Source organism: Wasmannia auropunctata, unplaced genomic scaffold, assembly GCF_000956235.1.
Source record: "Wasmannia auropunctata unplaced genomic scaffold, wasmannia.A_1.0 LD335844.1, whole genome shotgun sequence".
Taxonomy (NCBI): domain Eukaryota; kingdom Metazoa; phylum Arthropoda; class Insecta; order Hymenoptera; family Formicidae; genus Wasmannia; species Wasmannia auropunctata.
The window spans coordinates 801,245-823,821 of NW_012027046.1; the positions used below are offsets into that span (position 1 = coordinate 801,245).

The 22,577-nt window shown below is 35.1% G+C and overlaps 1 protein-coding gene across 9 annotated transcripts; it reads left to right on the forward strand.

Moving 5' to 3' along the window:
* Nucleotides 1–844: 844 nt before the first annotated feature.
* Nucleotides 845–22,528, forward strand: LOC105455766 (dynamin). Of its 9 annotated transcripts, none has more exons than XM_011699335.1 (19): nt 845–1,373; nt 3,107–3,180; nt 3,834–3,983; nt 4,063–4,266; nt 4,348–4,540; nt 4,625–4,834; nt 5,599–5,798; nt 5,913–6,058; nt 6,170–6,327; nt 8,176–8,202; nt 9,583–9,754; nt 9,883–10,125; nt 10,811–10,822; nt 11,528–11,734; nt 12,136–12,311; nt 12,422–12,427; nt 12,883–13,074; nt 14,845–14,940; nt 21,276–22,528. In XM_011699335.1, exons 1-19 carry the CDS (start codon nt 1,210–1,212, stop codon nt 21,337–21,339), a joined length of 2,694 nt encoding a protein of 897 aa, XP_011697637.1. In that variant the 5' UTR covers nt 845–1,209; the 3' UTR covers nt 21,340–22,528. The 9 variants fall into 9 exon arrangements, with proteins under 9 accessions (XP_011697637.1, XP_011697636.1, XP_011697642.1 ...); XM_011699334.1 differs by lacking the exon at nt 10,811–10,822 and adding an exon at nt 11,243–11,254; XM_011699340.1 differs by lacking the exons at nt 10,811–10,822; nt 14,845–14,940 and adding an exon at nt 11,243–11,254.
* Nucleotides 22,529–22,577: the final 49 nt, after the last annotated feature.

Below are 22,577 nucleotides of genomic sequence, written 5' to 3' on the forward strand. Positions count from 1 at the left end.
ATTAAAGAAATCTGCCAATTAAAGGAAACGGGCACAATCTATACATAAGTACATGTGTACGAGCAGCTGGAAAGAACAATCTGTTCGCGAGTAACGTGAACCGATATCGCGGGCATCGATCGGACGGGGAGTATCGACTCGTCACTCGCGAGCGTATCGGAAGTGAACGTCGCTCAGCCGAATTTCCGTCGCACGCGCGCACGCGCGCGATTCGCACATACGTATATATATACATATACATATATACATAATATGTATACGAACGAACGAGCGTTAACGGACGACGGACGTGGGACGCGCGAAGTAAAAAGGTCAGAGCGCCGACGAACACTCGTGTACGATATGGATTTTATCTCACCGCCGCGAAAGTGGGTCACGACGACGGCGACGTACGGCGGCGGTGGCGGCGGCGATGACTTGTGCGCACGCTTCGATTATCGATTGAACCGAAAGCCGCTCTACGGGCTCGCTCTGAGCGGCAGGCGCCGCGAATCCGTCGTCGTCGTCGTCGTCGCCGTCGTCGTCGTCGTCGCTACCCGCGTAGCCGCATCTCGCATTTCTATACGCGCGGCGTATCGTACGACGGCCGTAATACGTACGTTACAGTGCCGCCGCTCGGTTTCCACCACGGGCGAGATTTCAAATCGCCACTCGTCAACGTACTTACCGCGCGTGCGCGCGCGCGCTCGCCTGCGACGAGAGCGAGACCGCCGACCGATGCGAGAGAGTCGCGCCGCCGCTACCGCCGCCGCCGCCGCCGCCGCCGTCGCCGCCATTGCGACGGGAAAGATGCGGTGAAGTTTGCCGCGGACGAGCCGAAGGAGAGCTGCCGTCAGCCAGTCAGGCAGGCGGGCGGGCAGAGCGCGCGCGAGCGGCCCCAGCCAGCAGCAGCCCTGCGCGGAAATCGGCCATCTTGCTTAGTGCACGCTTACATCTCGTAACGGACGGACGGTACACGGACTCGCCTCCGGACAGCCACCCTCTCCGGGCGGTCGTCGTGCGTGTGTGCGGGCGGTGGCACAGAGCGGAGCTGCCCCAAGGTGGTGCGCCACGAACACACAGCGGAATCGCAGCTGTGTGCGAAAATAGAGAAGAGGGAGGTTCTAGAGCGAGAGAAAGAGAGAGAGAGAAAGAGTGCGTGCGTGCGTGTGTACATATACGTGTTAATACGAGCGGCGTAAACGCGGATTACGCGACTCCGGCGGCAGGATGGCGGGCAACGCGGGTATGGAACAGTTGATCCCGATCGTGAACAAGCTGCAGGATGCGTTCACCCAGCTCGGCGTGCATATGCAGCTCGATCTGCCGCAGATCGCAGTGGTGGGCGGTCAGAGCGCGGGCAAGAGCTCCGTGCTCGAGAACTTCGTCGGCAAGTGAGTATCGCACAGGCCAGGCAAGCGGCAGCACACCACAGGCTGACGTTGTATAATCGCGTCCGTCTCTTCTCGGTATCTCGGTCCTCCTCCTCCTTCTCCTCGCAGCCCTCGGTTAACCCAACTCCCGAGAGAGAAATGGCAATAATGGCATCGTTGTCTCGACAGAGAAAGAGGGAGCGAGAGAGAAAGGGAAGGAATCATCGTCCATGAAGGACGTAAAGGGAATCTTTCGCGCACAGGGACGATATATAGCATGCATACAGGCCCTCTGTTTCTCGTGCCTGTCTCGATCGTTACTCGTACTTGTGGCACTTGAAGGCGTACCTCTACTCGATCGAACGCGATCGATGAACGCCTCCTCCTCTCCCCCGCCTCCTCGAATCTATTCTCATAAGGTCTGTTTTTTTTTATAGCTGAAGTAGCGTATACGCACTCCTTGGAGTGAAACGGATATAAATTCGATACACCACGGCGAAAGCGAGAGGGGAAGCTCTAACGCGATCCGCTGCATTAAAAATAAAAAATAAAAACAAACCTTTCAGCCAACGCGGTCTCTCGTTTCTTGTCTCTCGCCTTCTCTTCCTCGCCCCCCAAATTCCCCGGGTACACGCGAGTTTTCCGTCTCGGGCGCCAGAAAGCGTAACGCAATTTATATTTACGAAATACGTACCGAGAGGGGACCATTTTATTTCGATTCCGCGCTGACGTCTTCGCCGTCGCTACGCAAGTCCTTAAGGCGTGGCGGAAACGCGCGGATTTTCGATTTCGATCGCGATGCCGTCGAGGAGGAGGAGGAGGATGTGGTGGAGGACCGTCTTGACAGTCGACCGTCCCGCACGCAATATTCTTTGTGCGTGGCGTGGAGGACGGAGCGATCGCACGAACGACGGACGTCAGAACGCCCACAGGGCGACCTGTCAAGTGTCTTCTTCGTGACATCGTCGCGGGGAGTACCTGGATGCGCCCGTTCATGCGCAAAACCGGCGGGCTTTCCACGTCCACGTAGCGAACGCCTCTCGTCATTCACGTCGTTTCTCTGACGTCTATCAAAACGCGCAACTTGCGCGATTATGAAAAATGTATCGAGATAAAAATAGTCAGGAAAATAATGATTTAGGTTCTTGAACATTGTATGAGAATAATTTTTTATGTTTAACTTTGTCCCGCGACGCTTCGTTGATGTTCGGTAATTTGAATAAAAAATGTATCGCGACGAATGAAACACCTATATATAGGTATATATAAAGAAATATCGATTATTTCTTTTTTTTGAGTCTTGAGATCTTTTACGACGCAGCTGGATCTGTCATACCACGTTGCACAAGACATGTGTTTGTTGTACTTACGTTATCATGATGCATTAGCATTTGCTCTGAAAATACTCGATATGAATTGACAATTCACGATATTTTACATCTGAGATAAAAAAAAAACAAAATTTCTGAGAGATAGAACATGTCACAAAGAACGTTCAAGCTAGATAGTATGCATATCTTTGTCAGAGAAAAGATATCTTAAATAACTGATCGATCTTATCATTGACATTCAGGTTGCGCGTATCACAGTTCACATTCAAATACGTTAACATACAATTATTTTAATCAACAACTAATTTATCGTTATTTTCTAATAAGAGATTTTGCATACATAAATTAACATTTGAATAAATTAATTTATATGAGATTTAATTTAAAAAAATTTATTATAACAGCGAATAAATTCTTTTTCAGAGATTTCTTGCCAAGAGGTTCGGGCATTGTGACAAGGAGACCTCTCATCTTACAGTTGATTTTCAGTTCAACTGGTGAGTCACAATATATAGACTGCATTACATTATTTTTTCTATTTTACTTGATATACAATAATCAATATGAAATTTGCTTACGTATCCAACAATAGTATGGAAATCTTTGTTACTTTTATAAAAGCATGTAGCAAGAAACAAATTTAGAGAACATAGAGTTCTCAGATATACTCGTAATATCAGCTTGTTAACCTATTGACCTGTACTCATAGCAAATATCTGCCTTTTAAGCAAGGAACGCATTAACGCCTAATGCATTTACTCCATTTATATGTCAGCCTCTGCTTGACCCTTGTTGAAAATCTTTTTATTATGTGACATTTGTTATATTAAGTAAATTTAGAAAAAACAATTATTGACATTTCGCGTTTTATTTATTGCTACAGTGTGCACACTGTAGCAATAATAAATAGAATATTGCAAGAAAAGATTAATAAAATCATTTTGCCTCTTGAACTTTTATCAGCAAGTTATCGCATTTCCCATATCGTACTTCCTGAGCCTAAAATTATGATAAACTGTAAATTGGACGTATCTCAAGCAGAATGTAAATATAATGGACATTAAAATGTTTTCAATTTTTTATATAATTTTTTGTTAAATAACGAGTATCATTTTTAGAAATTTAAAGCAATTTTTTTCTTATGTTATAGAATTTGCCGAGTTCTTGCATTGCAAGGGTAAGAAATTTGTGGATTTTGAGGAGGTGCGGAAAGAAATTGAAGCAGAAACAGACAGGGTGACCGGAAGTAACAAGGGCATTTCTAATATACCAATTAATCTCAGAGTATATTCACCCAATGGTGAGTGTAATAAGGATGCTCTGCTTTAAAAGAAATTATAATTATTGTTACTCACTGACATATATTTATCTTTGCGCAGTTCTAAATTTGACATTAATTGATTTGCCTGGACTTACAAAAGTACCAATCGGGGATCAGCCAGCGGATATAGAATCCCAAATAAAAGCCATGATCTTTCAGTTTATCAAACGTGAAAATTGTCTCATATTGGCGGTCACACCGGCCAATACCGATTTAGCTAATAGCGATGCTCTTAAACTTGCTAAAGAAGTGGATATACAAGGTAACTGAATCAATTACAATGCTGTTATTAATATTTTTTTAACTTTACATTAATTTAATGCAATTAATTTAATACTATAAGGTGTACGTACGATTGGCGTTATCACTAAACTGGATCTCATGGACGATGGCACCGATGCAAGAGATATTTTGGAAAATAAGCTATTGCCATTGAGAAGGGGCTACATCGGTGTTGTCAATAGAAGTCAAAAGGATATAGAAGGACGGAAGGATATCAAAAATGCTTTAGCCGCTGAGCGAAAGTTCTTCCTCAGGTATACGAATAACTTTGGATAGGGACATAAATATATTCTTTTTTTCTTCTGGCCGTATGTAACTTTTGTTTCTTCATTTGTTAGCCATCCGTCTTATCGGCATCTAGCAGACAGGTTGGGTACGCCATATTTGCAGAGAACTCTTAATCAACAGTTAACAAACCATATCAGGGATACCTTGCCAGCTCTAAGAGATAGATTACAAAAGCAGCTGTTAACTTTAGAGAAGGATGTCGAGCAGTACAAACATTTCAGACCTGATGATCCTGCAATCAAAACGAAGGCTATGTTACAGTAAGTGATTTTAGAATTTCACAATGTGCCGGTTTTACAATATCCCAGTGCTTGTCTTCCATTCGTAAAATGTGTATTGTGAAAGTCACAAATGCATATCTTATAGCAGAATACATCACGTACATGTGCATACACATATATGCAATAACAAAATTCTTTTAATGAGATGTCTTCTGTATTTCACGTTTTCATATAAAGCAATAATCTCATGCAATTGAAACCTTTTAGTTCTTTATCTTTTCATTTTCAATATTTTTTATTTTGTGGGTAGAGGGTCTTGAAGTTTTAGATCATTTGCTTTTCGTTTTTCAGATCGATTCAAATGTATATGTAGGTACCTTTGTTTCCTCTAGTTTTATTAACAGAAATAGCGTGCCATTTGCATGAAATTTTAATTAATTGAGAATTTGCGGTTGTTTTTTTGTTATGCAAATGCTTTTTTTGAGAATTGAGAAATCATCTGATGGCATAAAACTATTCTGCTACAAGAAAACTAACAAAATGTTAACACAAACTTTTTTTTAGTAATTTTAATGTTTAAGTTTTTTAATACATGAAATACTATATAAAGTACTTCTATATTTATCTTTATATGGATAGTATTTTGATATTTTGATTATAAATTTGATTAGATTGTGACGCAATAACAGATATTTTCAAATGTGTTTTGTGAATGGTAGATAACATCAAGACTCTCTATCTATATAACTAATATTATTTTATGACAATTGTATTACACAAATTAATAGAAAAATCTTTTTAAGGATGATACAGCAGCTTCAGTCGGATTTCGAGAGGACTATAGAAGGCTCAGGTTCAGCACAAATTAATACTATGGAACTCAGTGGTGGTGCGAAAATTAACAGACTTTTCCACGAGCGTTTCCCGTTCGAAATCGTTAAAATGGAGTTTGATGAAAAAGAATTGAGGAAAGAAATTGCTTTCGCCATCAGAAATATACATGGTAAGTTTCGCCTGGTTTCATCGTTGATCAAAATCTCTACAGAATCAAATTGCGAAGTTTTGCAATATCAAGTTACTGCTCAGCCGCACTACTAACAAAATTTTAATACGATAGGTATCAGAGTGGGATTGTTTACTCCGGACATGGCTTTTGAGGCAATAGTCAAAAAACAAATAAACAGACTTAAAGAACCAAGTCTCAAGTGTGTAGATTTAGTCGTGCAAGAACTTAGTAATGTTGTACGCATTTGTACAGATAGGGTAAGCCAAAGATAATTGTAGGATATTAAGAGACATAAGAATTATTTTGTAGTCAGATGATAATGTATAAGACAAGCAATTCTTATGTGCCGATTTTTATATAAATTACAGATGTCGCGTTATCCCAGACTAAGAGAGGAAACGGAGCGTATCATAACGACACACATCAGACAGCGCGAGCAAATGTGTAAAGAGCAGCTGATCTTGCTGGTGGATTGCGAGCTCGCATACATGAATACAAATCATGAAGATTTCATCGGTTTTGCGAAGTAAGTAATCGCTGAACATTTCACATTATTTGTTATATGTTACCTTAGATTCAATTATTATTTACAGAGCTGAACAGTAGCCAGACACTTTCAGTTTCTTTAAGTTGACACATCTAGTTTCTACATGTCGTTTTCGTTACATTTATGCTTGCAGCTATATTTTCTTATTTTATGTCAAATTTGATATAGCCACACTAAATAGCAAGAGACATTACATAATGTTGTTATAGTATTTAGACAAAGATGTATGTTTCAAAAAATTTGCTTTTTAGTTGAAAAGGTATTAGCAATATTTTCACGTGTATTGCATTCTAAAAGTTAACAAAGTTTTTAATATTATATACATATATACTATAGTGTATATTTCTCATTTAATATAAAGTACTTACTTTTTAGAATTAATATTTATTTCCATAAAGTTTGGCAAAAAAAAGACTTATTTCAAGAAACTATTTTTAGTAATTTTATGCGAAAATTTATTTATAATCTGAAGAGACACGTAATAGTAATTTTAAATCAAAGGCAGTAAATCACGTACAGCTCGCTCAATGCTTCTTAGAATACAAATAATTATAAAGATAATTTATCAATAAGAGCTAGTCTTCTAGAATCTACGTAAGAAAATTAAAATTGTAAACATTTTTGGAGAAGATATAGAGAGTCATACTACACGTGATTGATATGTCAGATTATTTGTTTGCTTGCCATTATTTTTTTATCTCGAATTATCAGCGCATATACTTTCACGGTCAGTGCATGTCTTGCTAAAATCAGCTCACATAGCAATCTACGATCACGCTAACATTCTCAGCTCGTCCTTCCCTTAAGGCCACAGGCCGTTCTAGAATTTGACAAACAATAACTTTTTCGTAGTATTATTTCTACTCAATGTATACTTGTATGACACTATGCTAAAATCATATAAAGTATGTTGAACTCTTTCATACATTTGTCTTTGTAATGTTTATTTCTGGTATATATTATTAACGCGACTTGATCTTTTATTTCGTTTATACAAAATTTTTCAAAAAATTCAATCGTATATTATAAAATTTTCGGAGATATCTCTAAACACCTAATAAAATTAAAGCTATTTAAAGTTTAAATAAAATTGTTTGATTGTGAAATTACAGAAAATAATGATTTTTATAATGATTATAACAATAATTTACATTAGGAGAAACAACTTCTCATACTTACTAAGGATGTGGAATTGCATTTGCACATATTACATTCTTTGTAGCTCAAATTGATTTTTATTATTATGGCTATAGCAGTATTTCTATATAATTTACTTTATTTTTTTAACCTTTGCTTTAAATAAATTATAACGTTTTTAAACATTAAAAAAAATAGTTATAAAAAATTATATTAGGTACTTACAATGTATAGCTATTATTAGTTAGATAAATATAAGCATATAGCTGAATAATAGGCTTATATAAATCAATGATGTTGCTGAAAATTAAATGTCATAAATTTTCTTGATTTTATTTATAATGTTATTGGGGACAAGGCATACAAATTTTGTATAAAAGTATATATATACATATAGTATACATATTAGCAATTCTTGTTTTTTAATATATATATGTATATATATATATATTAATATATATATATATATATAATAAGAATTTACATAATTTCTAATCAGAAATATAATTACGAGATGCGATAAAATTATGAGACAAATACGAAGAACTTTATAATTTCTTAAACGTATCTATGAGATTATGTGTGCCTTACCCTAATTAAAGTAATATGGCCTTATCCTGAGATAACTTTTTTTTCTCATAAATTTCTTCAAACTTCACAATTAAAGAAATGATTTAATTATATCGGCAGCGCTGCAGCCAGTAGCCATAATGCAAGGTAAGAATATTAAAGTACATTTCAACAAAAATTTACACTACATTTTTATCCCTTTCCATTTTCACGCTGTTTCTTTCTGATGCTTATCCTTCTTTTGATATCTTATTGCTTCAATTATAAGTTGAAACACTAATAATATGAGCCAAACTTTAGTAGTTTTAGCTTGATATTGTGTTTATTCCCCAATATTTTAATAATTTTTAAATAGAATATATATTTTTTTATAGTTTTCTCATATTTTTGTGATTTATAAATAGATTGAATTTTAATTTATTTATTAATTTTTAAATGACACAATTAATATTTAAAACAAAAAAACTTACATAATTTATAATATACGATCGAAAATTAATTCTTAATTGGTTCTCTTTAAACTCTAGATTTTTATCTGTTCTTCGAAATCAGATTCATGAAAATTCTATCATCATGCTGTAATTTAATCTTGGTATTAACTTCAGTATATCATTGAAAATTCTGCATAATATCAAAATCACGGGCAACACGCTACCCTTATAATATCTTATAATTTTAATTGTTTTATATTAAGCTATTAATATTTCGATTTATTTCTTTGCAATAAAATTTGCTTTAAATTTTAAATTAATTGTAAGATGAGGATTTCTTATTTCTAAGTTACGCCAGAAAATTAGAATTGTCATTGAAAGTATTTATTAAAGTCATCTGCATTATTCATGGGACTTAGACTGTAATTCATACAGCAACATCACACTTATAATCTGTTTTTCTAAATGGATGTAATATGCGCTTATGCAATCAACTTTTCATAATCGCTTTTGCACCACAACATCAGGAATTATTGCAGTGTTGTCTAACTGATAGCTACACTGTACATACGTTTTGTGATACTAGTGTTGTTTATGTGGTTATGCAGCAAATGTGCGCTTAGAAAATGTTGAAGTTATACGAAGCATAAAATGCATGAAGCAATATGGAAATACACAATAATAATTCTGATATACATATATTATGTTAATTCTAAGGTAAAGATTTTTTCAGCGACTTTTTTAAAATAGATGTATAAATATACGTTGATTTGTGGATAAAGGCACAAAGTACTGTCCATCCTCATTCTATATATATATTATTTCTGTGAAAAATAAAAATACACGAATTTGTATGATAGTATATGTATAATTGAAAATTTGTAACGTAAACTATTATGTAATAAGCAAACGTGTTAATTTAATTTCTTTTTACGGGATAGTATATTTGTTTAAAACATGAATGCTAAGATCTTGCTGTTTTTTTTTATTTTATTTTATTTATAACTGACTAATGTAAACTTTGATGGCAACAATCCTTGCAGTTGGATATATGAAGTCTTTTATTTTTCATTATACACTATCATTTATGTTACAGTGCACAGCAATCCTCGGAGAATTCCGTTAAGTCTGGACGGCATACGTTAGGCAATCAAGTGATTCGTAAAGGTTACATGTGCATACATAATCTCGGTATTATGAAGGGCGGTTCGAGAGATTACTGGTTTGTTTTAACATCAGAGAGTATCTCCTGGTTCAAGGATGAAGAAGTAAATATTGCTCATAATTATTGATCTAATCGTTTAGATTAGGTGTTGTAGAAATTGTAACATTTTATACTGAAAAAGAATTAATATCCAGGAACAGTATCTAATTCGCTATATTTTTATGTTCAAAGGAACGTGAAAAGAAGTACATGTTGCCTTTGGACGGACTGAAATTACGTGATCTAGAACAAGGTTTCATGTCGCGTCGTCATCTATTTGCGTTATTCAATCCAGAAGGAAGAAACGTTTATAAGGATTATAAACAACTGGAGTTGAGTTGTGAAACGCAAGACGATGTTGACTCTTGGAAGGCATCATTCCTGAGGGCTGGTGTATATCCCGAGAAATCAACAGAGCAAGCGAATGGCGAAGAGGTGAGTTCATCATTGATCAAAACATGATAAGATAATTATGTATACGCTGTTATAAAAAAAAACCAGGATTGGGAAAGTTACTTTTTAAAACTAGTTACAATTACAGTTTTTTATTTTAAAAAAATAATTAGTCACTGTCACAAGATACTGACTCTAAAAAGTAACATGGTACAGTTACTCAAGAAGAAACGAGTCTTTTTAATTACTTTTCAATTACTTTTTTATTATCATAATAGAACAATATAATATTGAGGATAACATTGAGATTCATTAAGATCAGTAGAGAGAAATACTAGTTTACGTTTATATGTTTTATATTTTATTTAAAAAGTAAAAAAAGTTATACAATCATAATTTTTATTGACAAATAAGTTAGAAATATATAAATTAACTATTAAATTAATTACTCAAAAAATGTAATTAATTGTAAGTTACAGTTACAGATGGAAAAATGTAACGAGTTACTTCCCAACCCTGAAAAAAAAAGGATAATTTATGGTTTATATTAATTTATTTATCCAAGTTTTATTCAGTTTTATACAACAAATTTTTACATCTAATAAATTGAAATTTTTTTAATATTTTAATTTTTTAATATAAATTTTAATATGGAAAAAAGGACATTTTTTCTCGTCTGTATCACGACTTTATTATATTTATCAGAATTCATTTCAATTTATTTTAGGATAAGCAGAGGGTGAGTTAATGAAAAATAAAAAGAAATTTTGTTTTTGATTCTTTTTAACTGTGTGGTGATCTGAATTACGTTGTTAACTAACAAAATAAATTTTTTAGAAAAATAGGCTTTATTTGGCTTAATTTTTATGATCGCGATTTAGGATAGAATTATAATATGCGTGCAGAATTAATATTAAATTTTGCAAAATTTCATATGTCAACATTTATTTATAACATTATTTTACACGCGGGTATTTGATATGAATATATCTTTTTACTGCCTTCTGAATATTAATTATACTTGAGACATCTGTATAAAATGCGTGGGTTTTTATATCTGTAACCGTTTTTTAAATAAAACTAATAATATAATATTTTGTATTGAGTGCATAATAGAAACCGTTCTCTTTTTTGTCTTATATTTGAATCAACTAAAAAGGAAGGATATGAGGTTGGTACAATCGTGTTTTCAATTACAAAGCGCACGACACTTACATAAGCACCGGACACCTCTTCAGTCAAGCACACACTACTGCAGAAAATTCTAACACTATAAAATATACTAGTCTATATATTTCGATTATATTCCTAGACTTGATCACATTAATTTGTCGCGTATGTACTGCGAATGTTATCTGATAAATGCCTTCGTAGTCATTAAACCGTTTGAAAACATTTTAGTTGAAAATATAGACATTTAACGATATTGTTCTTGTTTTTTTAGGGTGGATCAGAGGGTCAGTCATCGATGGATCCTCAGTTGGAGCGTCAGGTGGAAACTATCAGGAACTTGGTAGATTCTTACATGAAGATTGTCACGAAAACTACTCGCGATCTGGTTCCAAAGACAATTATGATGCTTATCATCAACAACGCTAAGGACTTCATTAATGGGGAACTGTTGGCACATCTTTACGCAAGTGGCGATCAGGTAAAACATTATGTTAATACAGTATGTGTTATGTTTATACGATAGTTTATTGCCAAATTAGTTCTTTCTTAGGAATTTTATAGATTAATCCTTTCCACTATTTCCTAGTCAATCAACGATGAAATAAATCCGACGATATTCAATGATCCTGTAATCGTAAGTGTTACCTTACCATTCCTTGCCTTCCATCCTTCTCCTTTCTTCAAGCATTTAGCTCAAGGGAAACATGCTTGTCATTTTTTTAACACAAAATTTAACTTTTGAATATATTAAAGTTTTGATTATAGCGCACATTCTTACGCGTACACATTTGGTCTATTCTATTCTTTATATATTCATATTTTTAATTTCTACTTTTATCTGAGAAATATTTATGATGCGTAATTTATGTGCAATTACAGGCTTCAATGATGGAAGAATCTCCCGAAGAGGCGCAGAAACGAGAGGAAATGTTACGCATGTATCACGCATGCAAAGAGGCTCTTCGTATCATTGGAGACGTCTCCATGGCCACGGTTTCAACCCCAGTGCCACCACCCGTGAAGAACGACTGGCTGGCATCCGGCGAAAATCCAAGGTAACCCTTATGTTATTCCTAAAACAGTCTATCGCGCATTTTACTAATTTGTCATCCTTACATTTTGTACCGTCTGCTTTGCCACATACATTTGAACACCGTTGAAACAGTCTTGGGTAAGATTTTTTGATACACATATGCTGTATTTATCTTTATTTTTTTTTCCCTAACAAACTGTATTGTCAAGAAGAAAAGTCCGATCATTTTGTTATACAGAACATCACGTTCATATTATGCATGCATTTCCAACAACTAAAGACAGACTAAAAGTATTAAGCTAGATTAGAATACTGTTAGAGAATTTAATTATTAATATCTCAATTTTTAATCAATCAATATTTTATATACTCGATATATACTATTTCATTATTTCTATTTTTTTAATACTATTTGTATCTTTGAATAATGATATGAAAAAAATTACATGGACTATGTCATACAGTCAAAGATTTTGTGCGATAACCTTTGTATATATTGCTTTCCTTTTGTTCAACTTCTGAACGAACGTGTTTGACACGCTCGAATGCAGAAGCTGATTATAAGCCGATTATAAACGTACTATACGTTTTAGATTATCACCACCATCTCCTGGTGGTCCAAGACGCGGAGTGATGACACAGCCACCACCTATTTCTAGCTCAAGAGCACCACCACCAGTACCTGCAACCGGCCGGCCGGCGCCAGCCATTCCTAATAGACCTGGTCCGGGTGGACCACCACCAACGCGAGCTAACCCTGGCCTACCTCCACCCATGATACCATCGTGAGTACAATATACAATTTATATAGACCTTAAAACTCTACAAAAAAAATTCTATTTATTATCGCAGAGAAAATCTTAGGTCTCGAATCGTGTATCGCGATTTTATGTTGCGTGCCATCGGTCGTGCAATTCTTACGCCGAGCTAATTCTGCGCACGTCGAATTTTTAAGTTCGCACAATAACGTTCCTTGCTAATTGTGTGTTCGAAGTATAACGATGGTAATAACGACGTGAAAGCGGTGAATACAGTCGTGAACGTAAAGTTCGCAGCTTTCCCCGAGAATCTTGCCCGACTATATTAAACAAGTAGCTTTTGTGATTGGGCTTTTGGGTGCTAACTTCACTTTCTATTGCAGGCGCCGACAATAAGTCTTCGCACTAACTCGCCTATTCGCTACTAATCAATACCGTACCCGTTACATTATAGACAGTGTATATTTTACACAAAAACACACACTGTTTTTCTCTCTCTTCTAATAATGTTATCGTTATTGTCTGCATACACTTTGAGAGATTACATGATCAATGTTAATTAAGTAGGAGTGTGAAAATAACACGAGAATTATTCTAATTGTATAAGTCCTGCACTTTTTTTTGTGTTTCTAATTGAGCTTCCAAATGTCGAGCAATTCCTCTAATGCAATTTCATCTACGTAACACGACAACGACGTACATTTTAAGTGATTAATTAAGATTTTGAGGAAGAATAATTGTGTCATTGCTCTCTCTCTACGATATTATTTCTATTTATTTAATATTTACATTGCGTGAACAGTGTAATCATTTTTTAGCCTAATTCGTATACATATACATATATTTATATATATATTTTTTTTATATATATAAATATAAAATATTATTTCTGGCACGAAGATTAACACAGCCCTAATTGTAGTTATACTTTAATGCCACTAGTAGTGAGATCTGCAATACTAAATATTTCCAAAGGTACAACATCTTCTTGTTCTTAGAAAATGGAGATATATATATAATATATATATAATATGCATAGTCGAGTCACACATGTTTAATTGTAAATTATTTTGCTGAAGCTGTATATCATATATGTATATACCGTTGAAAATATTGTCAAATAAAGGACTTTATGTTCTTATAGCAGATATAGTAGATAATTTATTTACTTACTAACAGCATGACATTTCGGTAAAATGCGACTAAATATGAAAAATGACAGTCTTCGGAATATATTAATTATCTACAATCAATCGTATTTATCGTCGGTACATATTTCGTGTAAAAAAAAAAACTACGATATGCCCTTTAATGTAATTTCCAAGCTTTTCAACAAACGCATAAGCACTTCTACTTTGTACGTCTCTTATCATCTAAAAATATTTTATATGAAGTCTAATAATCCGAAACTTGTCAATTACTAATTGTGGACAAATATGTCGGTGCCTGCATTACGATTTATCAAAAGCAACAAAATAGCATATATAATTGTTATGTACTTGTAAACTGGAAGCTAGGGCGAATTTAGTCTAACAGCTTAAAAGCTGCCTTTGAATATCGTATCGTTATTACAAAACGTTTTTATAACTACTGTTACAAAGCTACGTGTACCGTTAATGTTACTTTACATCTCGGGTACGCATTTAAAAAGGCATTTAAATGTGCACGCTTTCGTACACGAGACACGCATCATAAGTTAACATGTAGCAAAAACGCTAAACGTATGATGCATGTCCCTGAAACAAATTTGCAAGAGTGAAATCAGTAGTCAAAGTTGGGTATCCGTGGTGTGTTTAGTCGAGGGGGTGGTCTACAGCAGAGGATAACGCAAGCTGCGACACAGGCTGCGACGCAGGCCGCCGTGAACGAGCTGATGGACGCGTTCAAGATCAAGTAAATAGATATCCCCAGATTTTTCCGAGTGTTACACCCTTGACAACGTAATATGTATATGGGTATCCGTTTAAGTTACGCAGAAAGTAGATTGGTAGACTGTTCAGGGTTGAGAATGAACTAATTCATGTTTTCCTTTCGAATAGATCTCTATAACAAAATTTCGCAGAATATAATAGCTAATTTGGTCCTGTCTCATCTCCTCTGTGTCTTTCTTCCTCTTTTGCATGGTGTTCCATTAATTTGATTAATGGTTATGCTTTTGGAATTAAATCGGTACACACGTATGTGTACATAACATATTTGTATACATTGCATTTTTGTGTAGGAAATAATAATTCTATAAAGATATATATCTGTATTATATATATATATAAGTAAAATAAATATAGATATGAATTATATATATATATATATATATATATATATATATTTATATATATAAGATATATCTATCTTGTGCAATATTCCATATTATCTTCAATGTCTTAGAAAATTTGATTACGGTATTTTCCAAAATTACTAGTCCAAAGTCGAGCAATAAAACTTTAATATTTTAAACTTCAGAACTGGAATCAAAGTATGACAGTCAGGAAAAATGTTATGAATTGAAATATATATATATATATATATATATATATATATATATATATACATATATGTGTAAAAAAAAGTGAACAAAGTAGATTCTAACATAGAGAATAGCGCAGTGTTAATCCGATTTCATTGTTATTTTCACACTGAGTGAAAGTGTGAAAACTCACATACGTAGTCTTGTTAGCGAAATATTATGAATTTCCTTCTAAAACGATATATTTGCATCCAGTGAATCTATCCTGGAAAGTCTACCAGAACCTGATAATGTGATCGACAGTAGCTTTGCATTGATTATAAAGAACATTCCATCATCGAGAAGCGAGTTTCTATATAAATATTGTATGGTATTGTCGTGTCAAAGGCATCCGCGAGACATGTATTCGAATTGCAGTATTGAAGAAAATGTCGACCGCGTCGTCGACGATAATGAGATAGATGAGAAAATGTCATGCTGTTGGGAAAGTAGCTAAAAAAACTCACGAATATATATAACCAGCTTGTTATGAAGATTCTTTAATAATGACAAAAAAAGCATTGTACTCTACACGGAATATCGTAAAATTTTTCTCTATTTCTCTCTTTACCTCCTATAATGTTTGTTACTTTTTTTCCTCTTATAGCCATTTAAAAAAAATCTATATATATATGCCGTATATACTACATAAGAAAATTAAAGATACTTTATTAATATTTACGAGATATAAACAAGAAAAAAAAATATGCTCAGACATAGGATGTGATATAGCGTAGAATGCTTCAAGGATTTTGCATGAAAATCCGGAATCACGAAATCCCTCTTCCTGCCTCCTTCTCTTTCTATTCCAACCCTTCTCTCCTCTATCTATTCTCTTCTTCCCCTCCCCCATCCCTCTCCTTTTTTCTCTCTATCTCTCTTTGAATAGTCTAAATTAACGATATAATCGCACCTATTGAGAGTAATGGTAAATAATATCACGTACAATGTATAATGAGTGTATGTACATCACATTTGGCAAGCGCATCGAGGAGCGACGTTGTATTTTGTATTATTTATAGTTATTTCTCCCGAAGAGAGCTCCCTGATCATGCTTGCGGTTCAACTGTATATGTATATAAGATTACTCTTTTGTAATTAGGTATTCTTGCCTATTTGCAGAGCAACGACGTGCTTCAAAATCTTGTATAGTACATGTTCTTGCATGAAATATATTTATGACATTTGGAAGGAACACCGTATTGAATATAGTATGGCAGAAGCTTATTTTATTACATAAAATTCGTAATACTCGTTGTAAAGCTTGTCGTGCTGGATTGTACTATACATGGGGCGACTTGTGCTCTCATTTACAAATATACGTTTGCGCGGTGACGCGGGAGAGACTCGAAGACGGAGTAATCGAAGTGCAATTAAAAGAAAAAAATTATTTTTCGTTACAATAGGACGTTGAATGTCTTCTTGAATAAATAACGAATTTAGAAAAAAAAACACCAGCGGCGGAAGACTCGTATTTTCCGCGTCACTGCGCTCGTATTCTCACCGTCTGTCATTGTAACGTCGTAAGTTTAACACAAGAAAAAGTATCTATAAACTCCGCGTCGCAGTCCTACAAGCGTCGCTTGTTACGCGGATGTATAACATAGTATTTGTATTCTCCACTGAAATTGCCAATGTCACGAAGGCCTAATAATATTTCTTGGTACAAACGTACAGAGTCATTTACTTCTAATTTATTTTATTTCATGGTGGCATAATTCTTCAACCATGTGCATTTTTTACTTTGTGTTTCGATTGTTTTATTTTATTTGTCAATTTGTTCTTGAACTCGTTAAAAAATTTGTCGCTCTTTCTGAAGCACGTCGGACTAACTACACATATGGTTTTGCGTATCATTACCGAGACAAGGATACTATAACCGTGGTTTAAATGGTGAAGTTCCGGAAGTACTGTTGCATTTGGCGCAGAGTGCATAAGAAATATCGCCACGAAGGAGATTCGATTCGCGTGCAACCACACAAAGTACACTATTGTAATGTTATTGTACAGTATAACTTGTATACAGATGTGCGTAATATTGATCCTTTGAAGCAATGTCAGAGTTAAATGCGTCGATATAAACAGAGTAACCGTGTAATGCGGTTACGAATATTAAATTAAATTATAAAAATCACCGCGCTATATTATACAATATTATAAGAAATGTATCCGTAGATTTGTTTAGCAATGTATTTCACACTCGAAATAGACTCGCGAGAGTTTTTTCCGTTTTTATTCATAAAATGGTCATTTTTGCACTAGCGAGTTGTTAAGGCATGACAATGAGATAAAATTAAATAGATGACCTTTTTACGAAGGTATAGCTTTTCGATCGGGCATATCATGCGCTGTGTGCACTCACCGCACTGAGTATCGTTAATTGAACATTTAAATGGAAAGTTAAATGAGGTATTTAGGGTTCTCTCGATTTAGTTGCGTATGAATATTCCACCTCTTCTCATAGTGCACTAATTATAATTCATTTTCAAAAGCAGTAAAAAGAGATGGATCGGAGAATTAGGTCAGATCAGGGGAGTTAATGAAATCTATGTGTATTAGTGTAGAATAAGTATATGTGAGCATTCTATCTTCGTTTTGTGGAATATAGATGATCGAAAGCGATAATAATCGAAATCGCTTGTTCCACGTATTCACGATTGCACTTGTAGTAATTCACACCGTAATATTACGAAAATTCACGTACTAAATGCATACTTAAGTGCATCTGGCGACGATTTGGTGGAATATTATCAACCTCAAGCCCGACAACGAAGGATGATATGACGATTTTTTTTAGTAAATTTATCTAATTATTATGAATACTTAAACATACCTACATATGATTAATTAAATAGTATATTTTGCCTGGCAATTCTCTTTATTTTATATTATGATGATTTAATTATGGAAGCATTAAGGCCCGATGTTAATTGTAGATAAATTGCGCCGAGCTGGTGAATATCAACTTCTACATTGTCCATAAAATGAAAGAGAATGTTTACGCAACAATATATATGTATATATTACATATATACATGTATACATAGTGATCGCGATATGCACTTTACTCGACGCATTATATATATATACATATATATATGCTTCCATCTAAAGCCTTATATGTCACTCTAGTTACTATGCTTATCTCATGTAAAGCTAACATCGATTAAGCATATAATTCTATTGTACACCGCGGGCTGAGAATCTTCGGATCGCCGCGCTTATATAGTATTACGGAGAATATTTGAGAAAAAGAGAGTATATAATATTTCAAGTCGAAGAGCGAATCGTGGGTTTGCTGTCGGCGTAGTTTTGATATCTTGAAGGGTTTGGCACACCAGAGAAAGTGATGATCCCGAAATCTATCTTTGAAAGAGAGAGAAAAAGAGCGAGAAAGAAAGCGAAAGAGAAAGAGAGACAATAAGGCAGATAATTTAACAAATCCACGTGCTACAAATGAAAATATTTTAAATGTTTTCACCACTACGTAGAGACAGTAATTCGAAATTGCACCAAAGACACGCATATCTAATCTTCCCCCTATTTCTTCCTATTGTGCCAAACCCTTTAACTGTACGTGGGCAAAGTAACCCCCAATTATAAAATAGAGAGTCCTTGATAAGCAAAAGCTTTCGCAGCCGCGATAACTAGCGACTGTATGCCATACAGCAAAATCACTATGTACTTCTAACTCCAGATATTGGATAACGGCAGATATATAGTTCTCATCGATCAACACAAACCATTATATATTGCCCTTGTTAATTTTTATATTGTATATTGATTTTTATAGCGATTTTTATTCCGAACCGCTAAAATCCGACCAAGAAATCATAATTATATTCTGGGATAAAAATTCTTGAAATATTATCGTTAAAATTATTACCAATATAATATTGGAGGGTTACTTGGCTAAAGCGGCTCCTGCACGATCGACATTATTGACGCGATATATCGCGCTAACATCTATTAATATCAATATAGATCGTTATATAAACAATCAATGTTATTGCGCGATATGGAGAGACGATAATATTGGTCGTGTAAGAGCCGCTTAAGTTTTTCTGCGCTACATCCCGAAAGATGCGTTGTACTATCGCGCCACACACGCGCGCGCACGAGAGGAACACACATACACTGTTTTACTGCAATATAAATGTGTATATAGGGAGTAACATGTTAATAGAATATATCTGTACGTATATATGTATACATATGCGTATGTACACATACATATATATGTATATATACATGCGTATGTACGTGAAAAAATAAGATTACGTGAAAAGGACATTGCTCTCACGAACAAGTCGAAGACGCATTTCCGTCCGGGTTTATCGCGAATCGCGAAGTAAATGATCTGTCTCCCCTAATTGGGAAATATATGTTTAATATTTCCCACGTATCGCGAGTAACGATGCTAAAATTATTCAAAGATAAGCCAGAACTCGTGAATGTGTTCTCCCCGTGCACGGGGATGCGTATTCGCGTTCTGTATATTTTTTTCAGTAGATCTTGAACCTCTCGTTTGCGATCCCGTGTTTTCTGGTATTTTTTTTTCAAAAGAATATTATTGACAATAATGTGATATCTGACAATAATCTGATCCAAAAATATGTATGCGCCAGAAAAATGATCAAAATTGATAATATTTGATTCATTAAAGGCCATATTTTAATAGAGCGTATTATTTAAAAATAATATTGTGATCTAAATTGTAATAGTAATTGTTTTTAGAAATCTCCAATTATGATTAGTACGGTCTTTCTAAAAAATTTTAATATATTTGGAAATTACATACTGAAAAGTTTAGAAAGAAAAATAATCTAATATTAAAGTTATTTTCTTTATAATGAAAATAGAAACAGGTCATTGGCCATTAATGAGTTAAAATTGATTCTGTAAAAGTGAATCATATTCTAATATTATTTCTTCTTTCAAATTTAGCGCCGCTATTGGAAAAATACGAGACGTATTATATATCTCTACTTCAATCAGTTCGTTATATAAGATAGTAATAATATGCGATTAAATGTCTTTCTCACTATATTTATTTCTGCATGTGTTTTATCGCTGAAGCTTGAGCTTGCTGTGTGAATCTCTTGTCTTTCTTTTTAATCTAAATTATTATTGTTTCACGCTATTAATGTTTCATAAATTTATATTACTCTATTTGTTATATTGTAGCTTTTATACTTTATAGTACATTTTTAATATTTTTTTCTGAAACTAAATATGATTGATTCTGTACAACCTTAGTAGTTTGATGCTATTTCGATAAAATTTTTGTTTTACCTAAGATTAAGGAGAATAATATATTCTGTAATATTTTATATAATTTTGATACAATTAATTATATATCTCTAATTTTAATCATTTAGTTACTCTAAATGCCCTATATTATTATATTTTCTTATCTCATTTCTCTCTTATAATTATAGTATCTATTATGGGCGTTTCCGAATGTATCATGTTTTCCTTTTCTTTCTCTTTTCTCTCTCTTTATCCTAATATCTAGCTTAAATATTTAAGTTTAATATAGATATTTAGAGCTGAAGGGAGAGGAAAATTTTACTGGAACATTGAATTTCTCAAGCTTGCCTGTTTATGTATAAATCTCGCGTCTCTTTCGCTCAATGATCGACCCCCCCTCCCCTCTACGGCGTGTTTCCGTTTCGATTTTCATGGGCACACATCCAACAATCAATATCTATCTATGTTGTAGGCGTCCCGTACCCAATATTCCCCCCCGAATTCCCGACAGACCATACTCTGGCCGACTAAACTGAGCTAGTCCGACACAGCAGCGACGATAGTCCGAGACAGCAGCCCGTGCAACGCAAGATGCACCTGTAACAGTCCTGAGACAGCGAGTCCGAGGAGGTCTCGTCCCGGATGACGGACCCCATGGCGAACCCATGGATGTGCCGCAGGGCAAAGCTGACGGAAGAGATCCTCAGTTACGCGATGGGAACAAAAGGGTCTCTTTAAACCGAGCGTCCTAATGTATCACTCTGATCTCAACGGCCTCGACATTTCGAATTGTCGACATTCGCCGACAGAGACAGGAGTCACGAGGGGCAATTAGCATGTGCCGCAGACAGAAAATCATTTGTGCAGAGAGAAGGAGGAGCAAGGCTGTGTTACGCGAATACTGGAGGAGAAAGAGGGATCGAGAAACGAAGAGCAGACGCTCAAGAGAAAAACCGCCTGCCCGTTTCTCGATGGTCAAGACAGCCAGACAGATTCCATCGGTCACCTCTTCAACCGCTTCTTTCTCTGACGTATACTTCGTCTTCTATCTATTATTTATGTACAGCTAGAATTAAAAATTACGGTGTAGCTCTAAGTATTAACACTGCGCTCGACATGCGCCAGGTGTGTTTCTTTTCTAAAGGGATAATCTCGCGAAACGAAAAACGACAATAGAGACCTTACGACAGGAAGGACGATCCAGATTCGCGTTTCTCGATTCTCTGTTCAACGATTTAAAAGGCCATTTAAAATCGCGACTATCAGTATTATGAACGAGTTGGTTGAGACTGCTAGGTACTCCAAGAGTGCGAGTTCAGTCTTTCGAGAAATGTCGGATTCGCAATATTTTGCCGTATAACTTAATTTTCAGTTAACAGCCCGTAACCGCGAAGTTGCAAATGGATAATATTTGAAAAATTTGCCGGTTACTTTAAATACTCCCTTCTATCTCTCTCCTGCCCATTTGCGATATCCGAGATCTGTCGTAGCCTTCTTGTCGTGAGTTCCGCGGCGGAAGTATTGTAGAAGCGATTTTTTTTTCACATATACGAGACGAGTACGGGCAACCCAATTACCTCGATTATAGAAGAACTAATTAGAACACAGAGAGACTAAGTCACATCTCGTGAAGGGGAAACGGGAAGTTTGCGATCGGACACACGCTATCAGCATTCCAGAGAGATTTCGCGGTTGTAGAAAATTACACGGAAATATAAATTATTGTGATCAATGCATTATTATCGCAATGAAACAGATCTGCTTGTCATTTCGT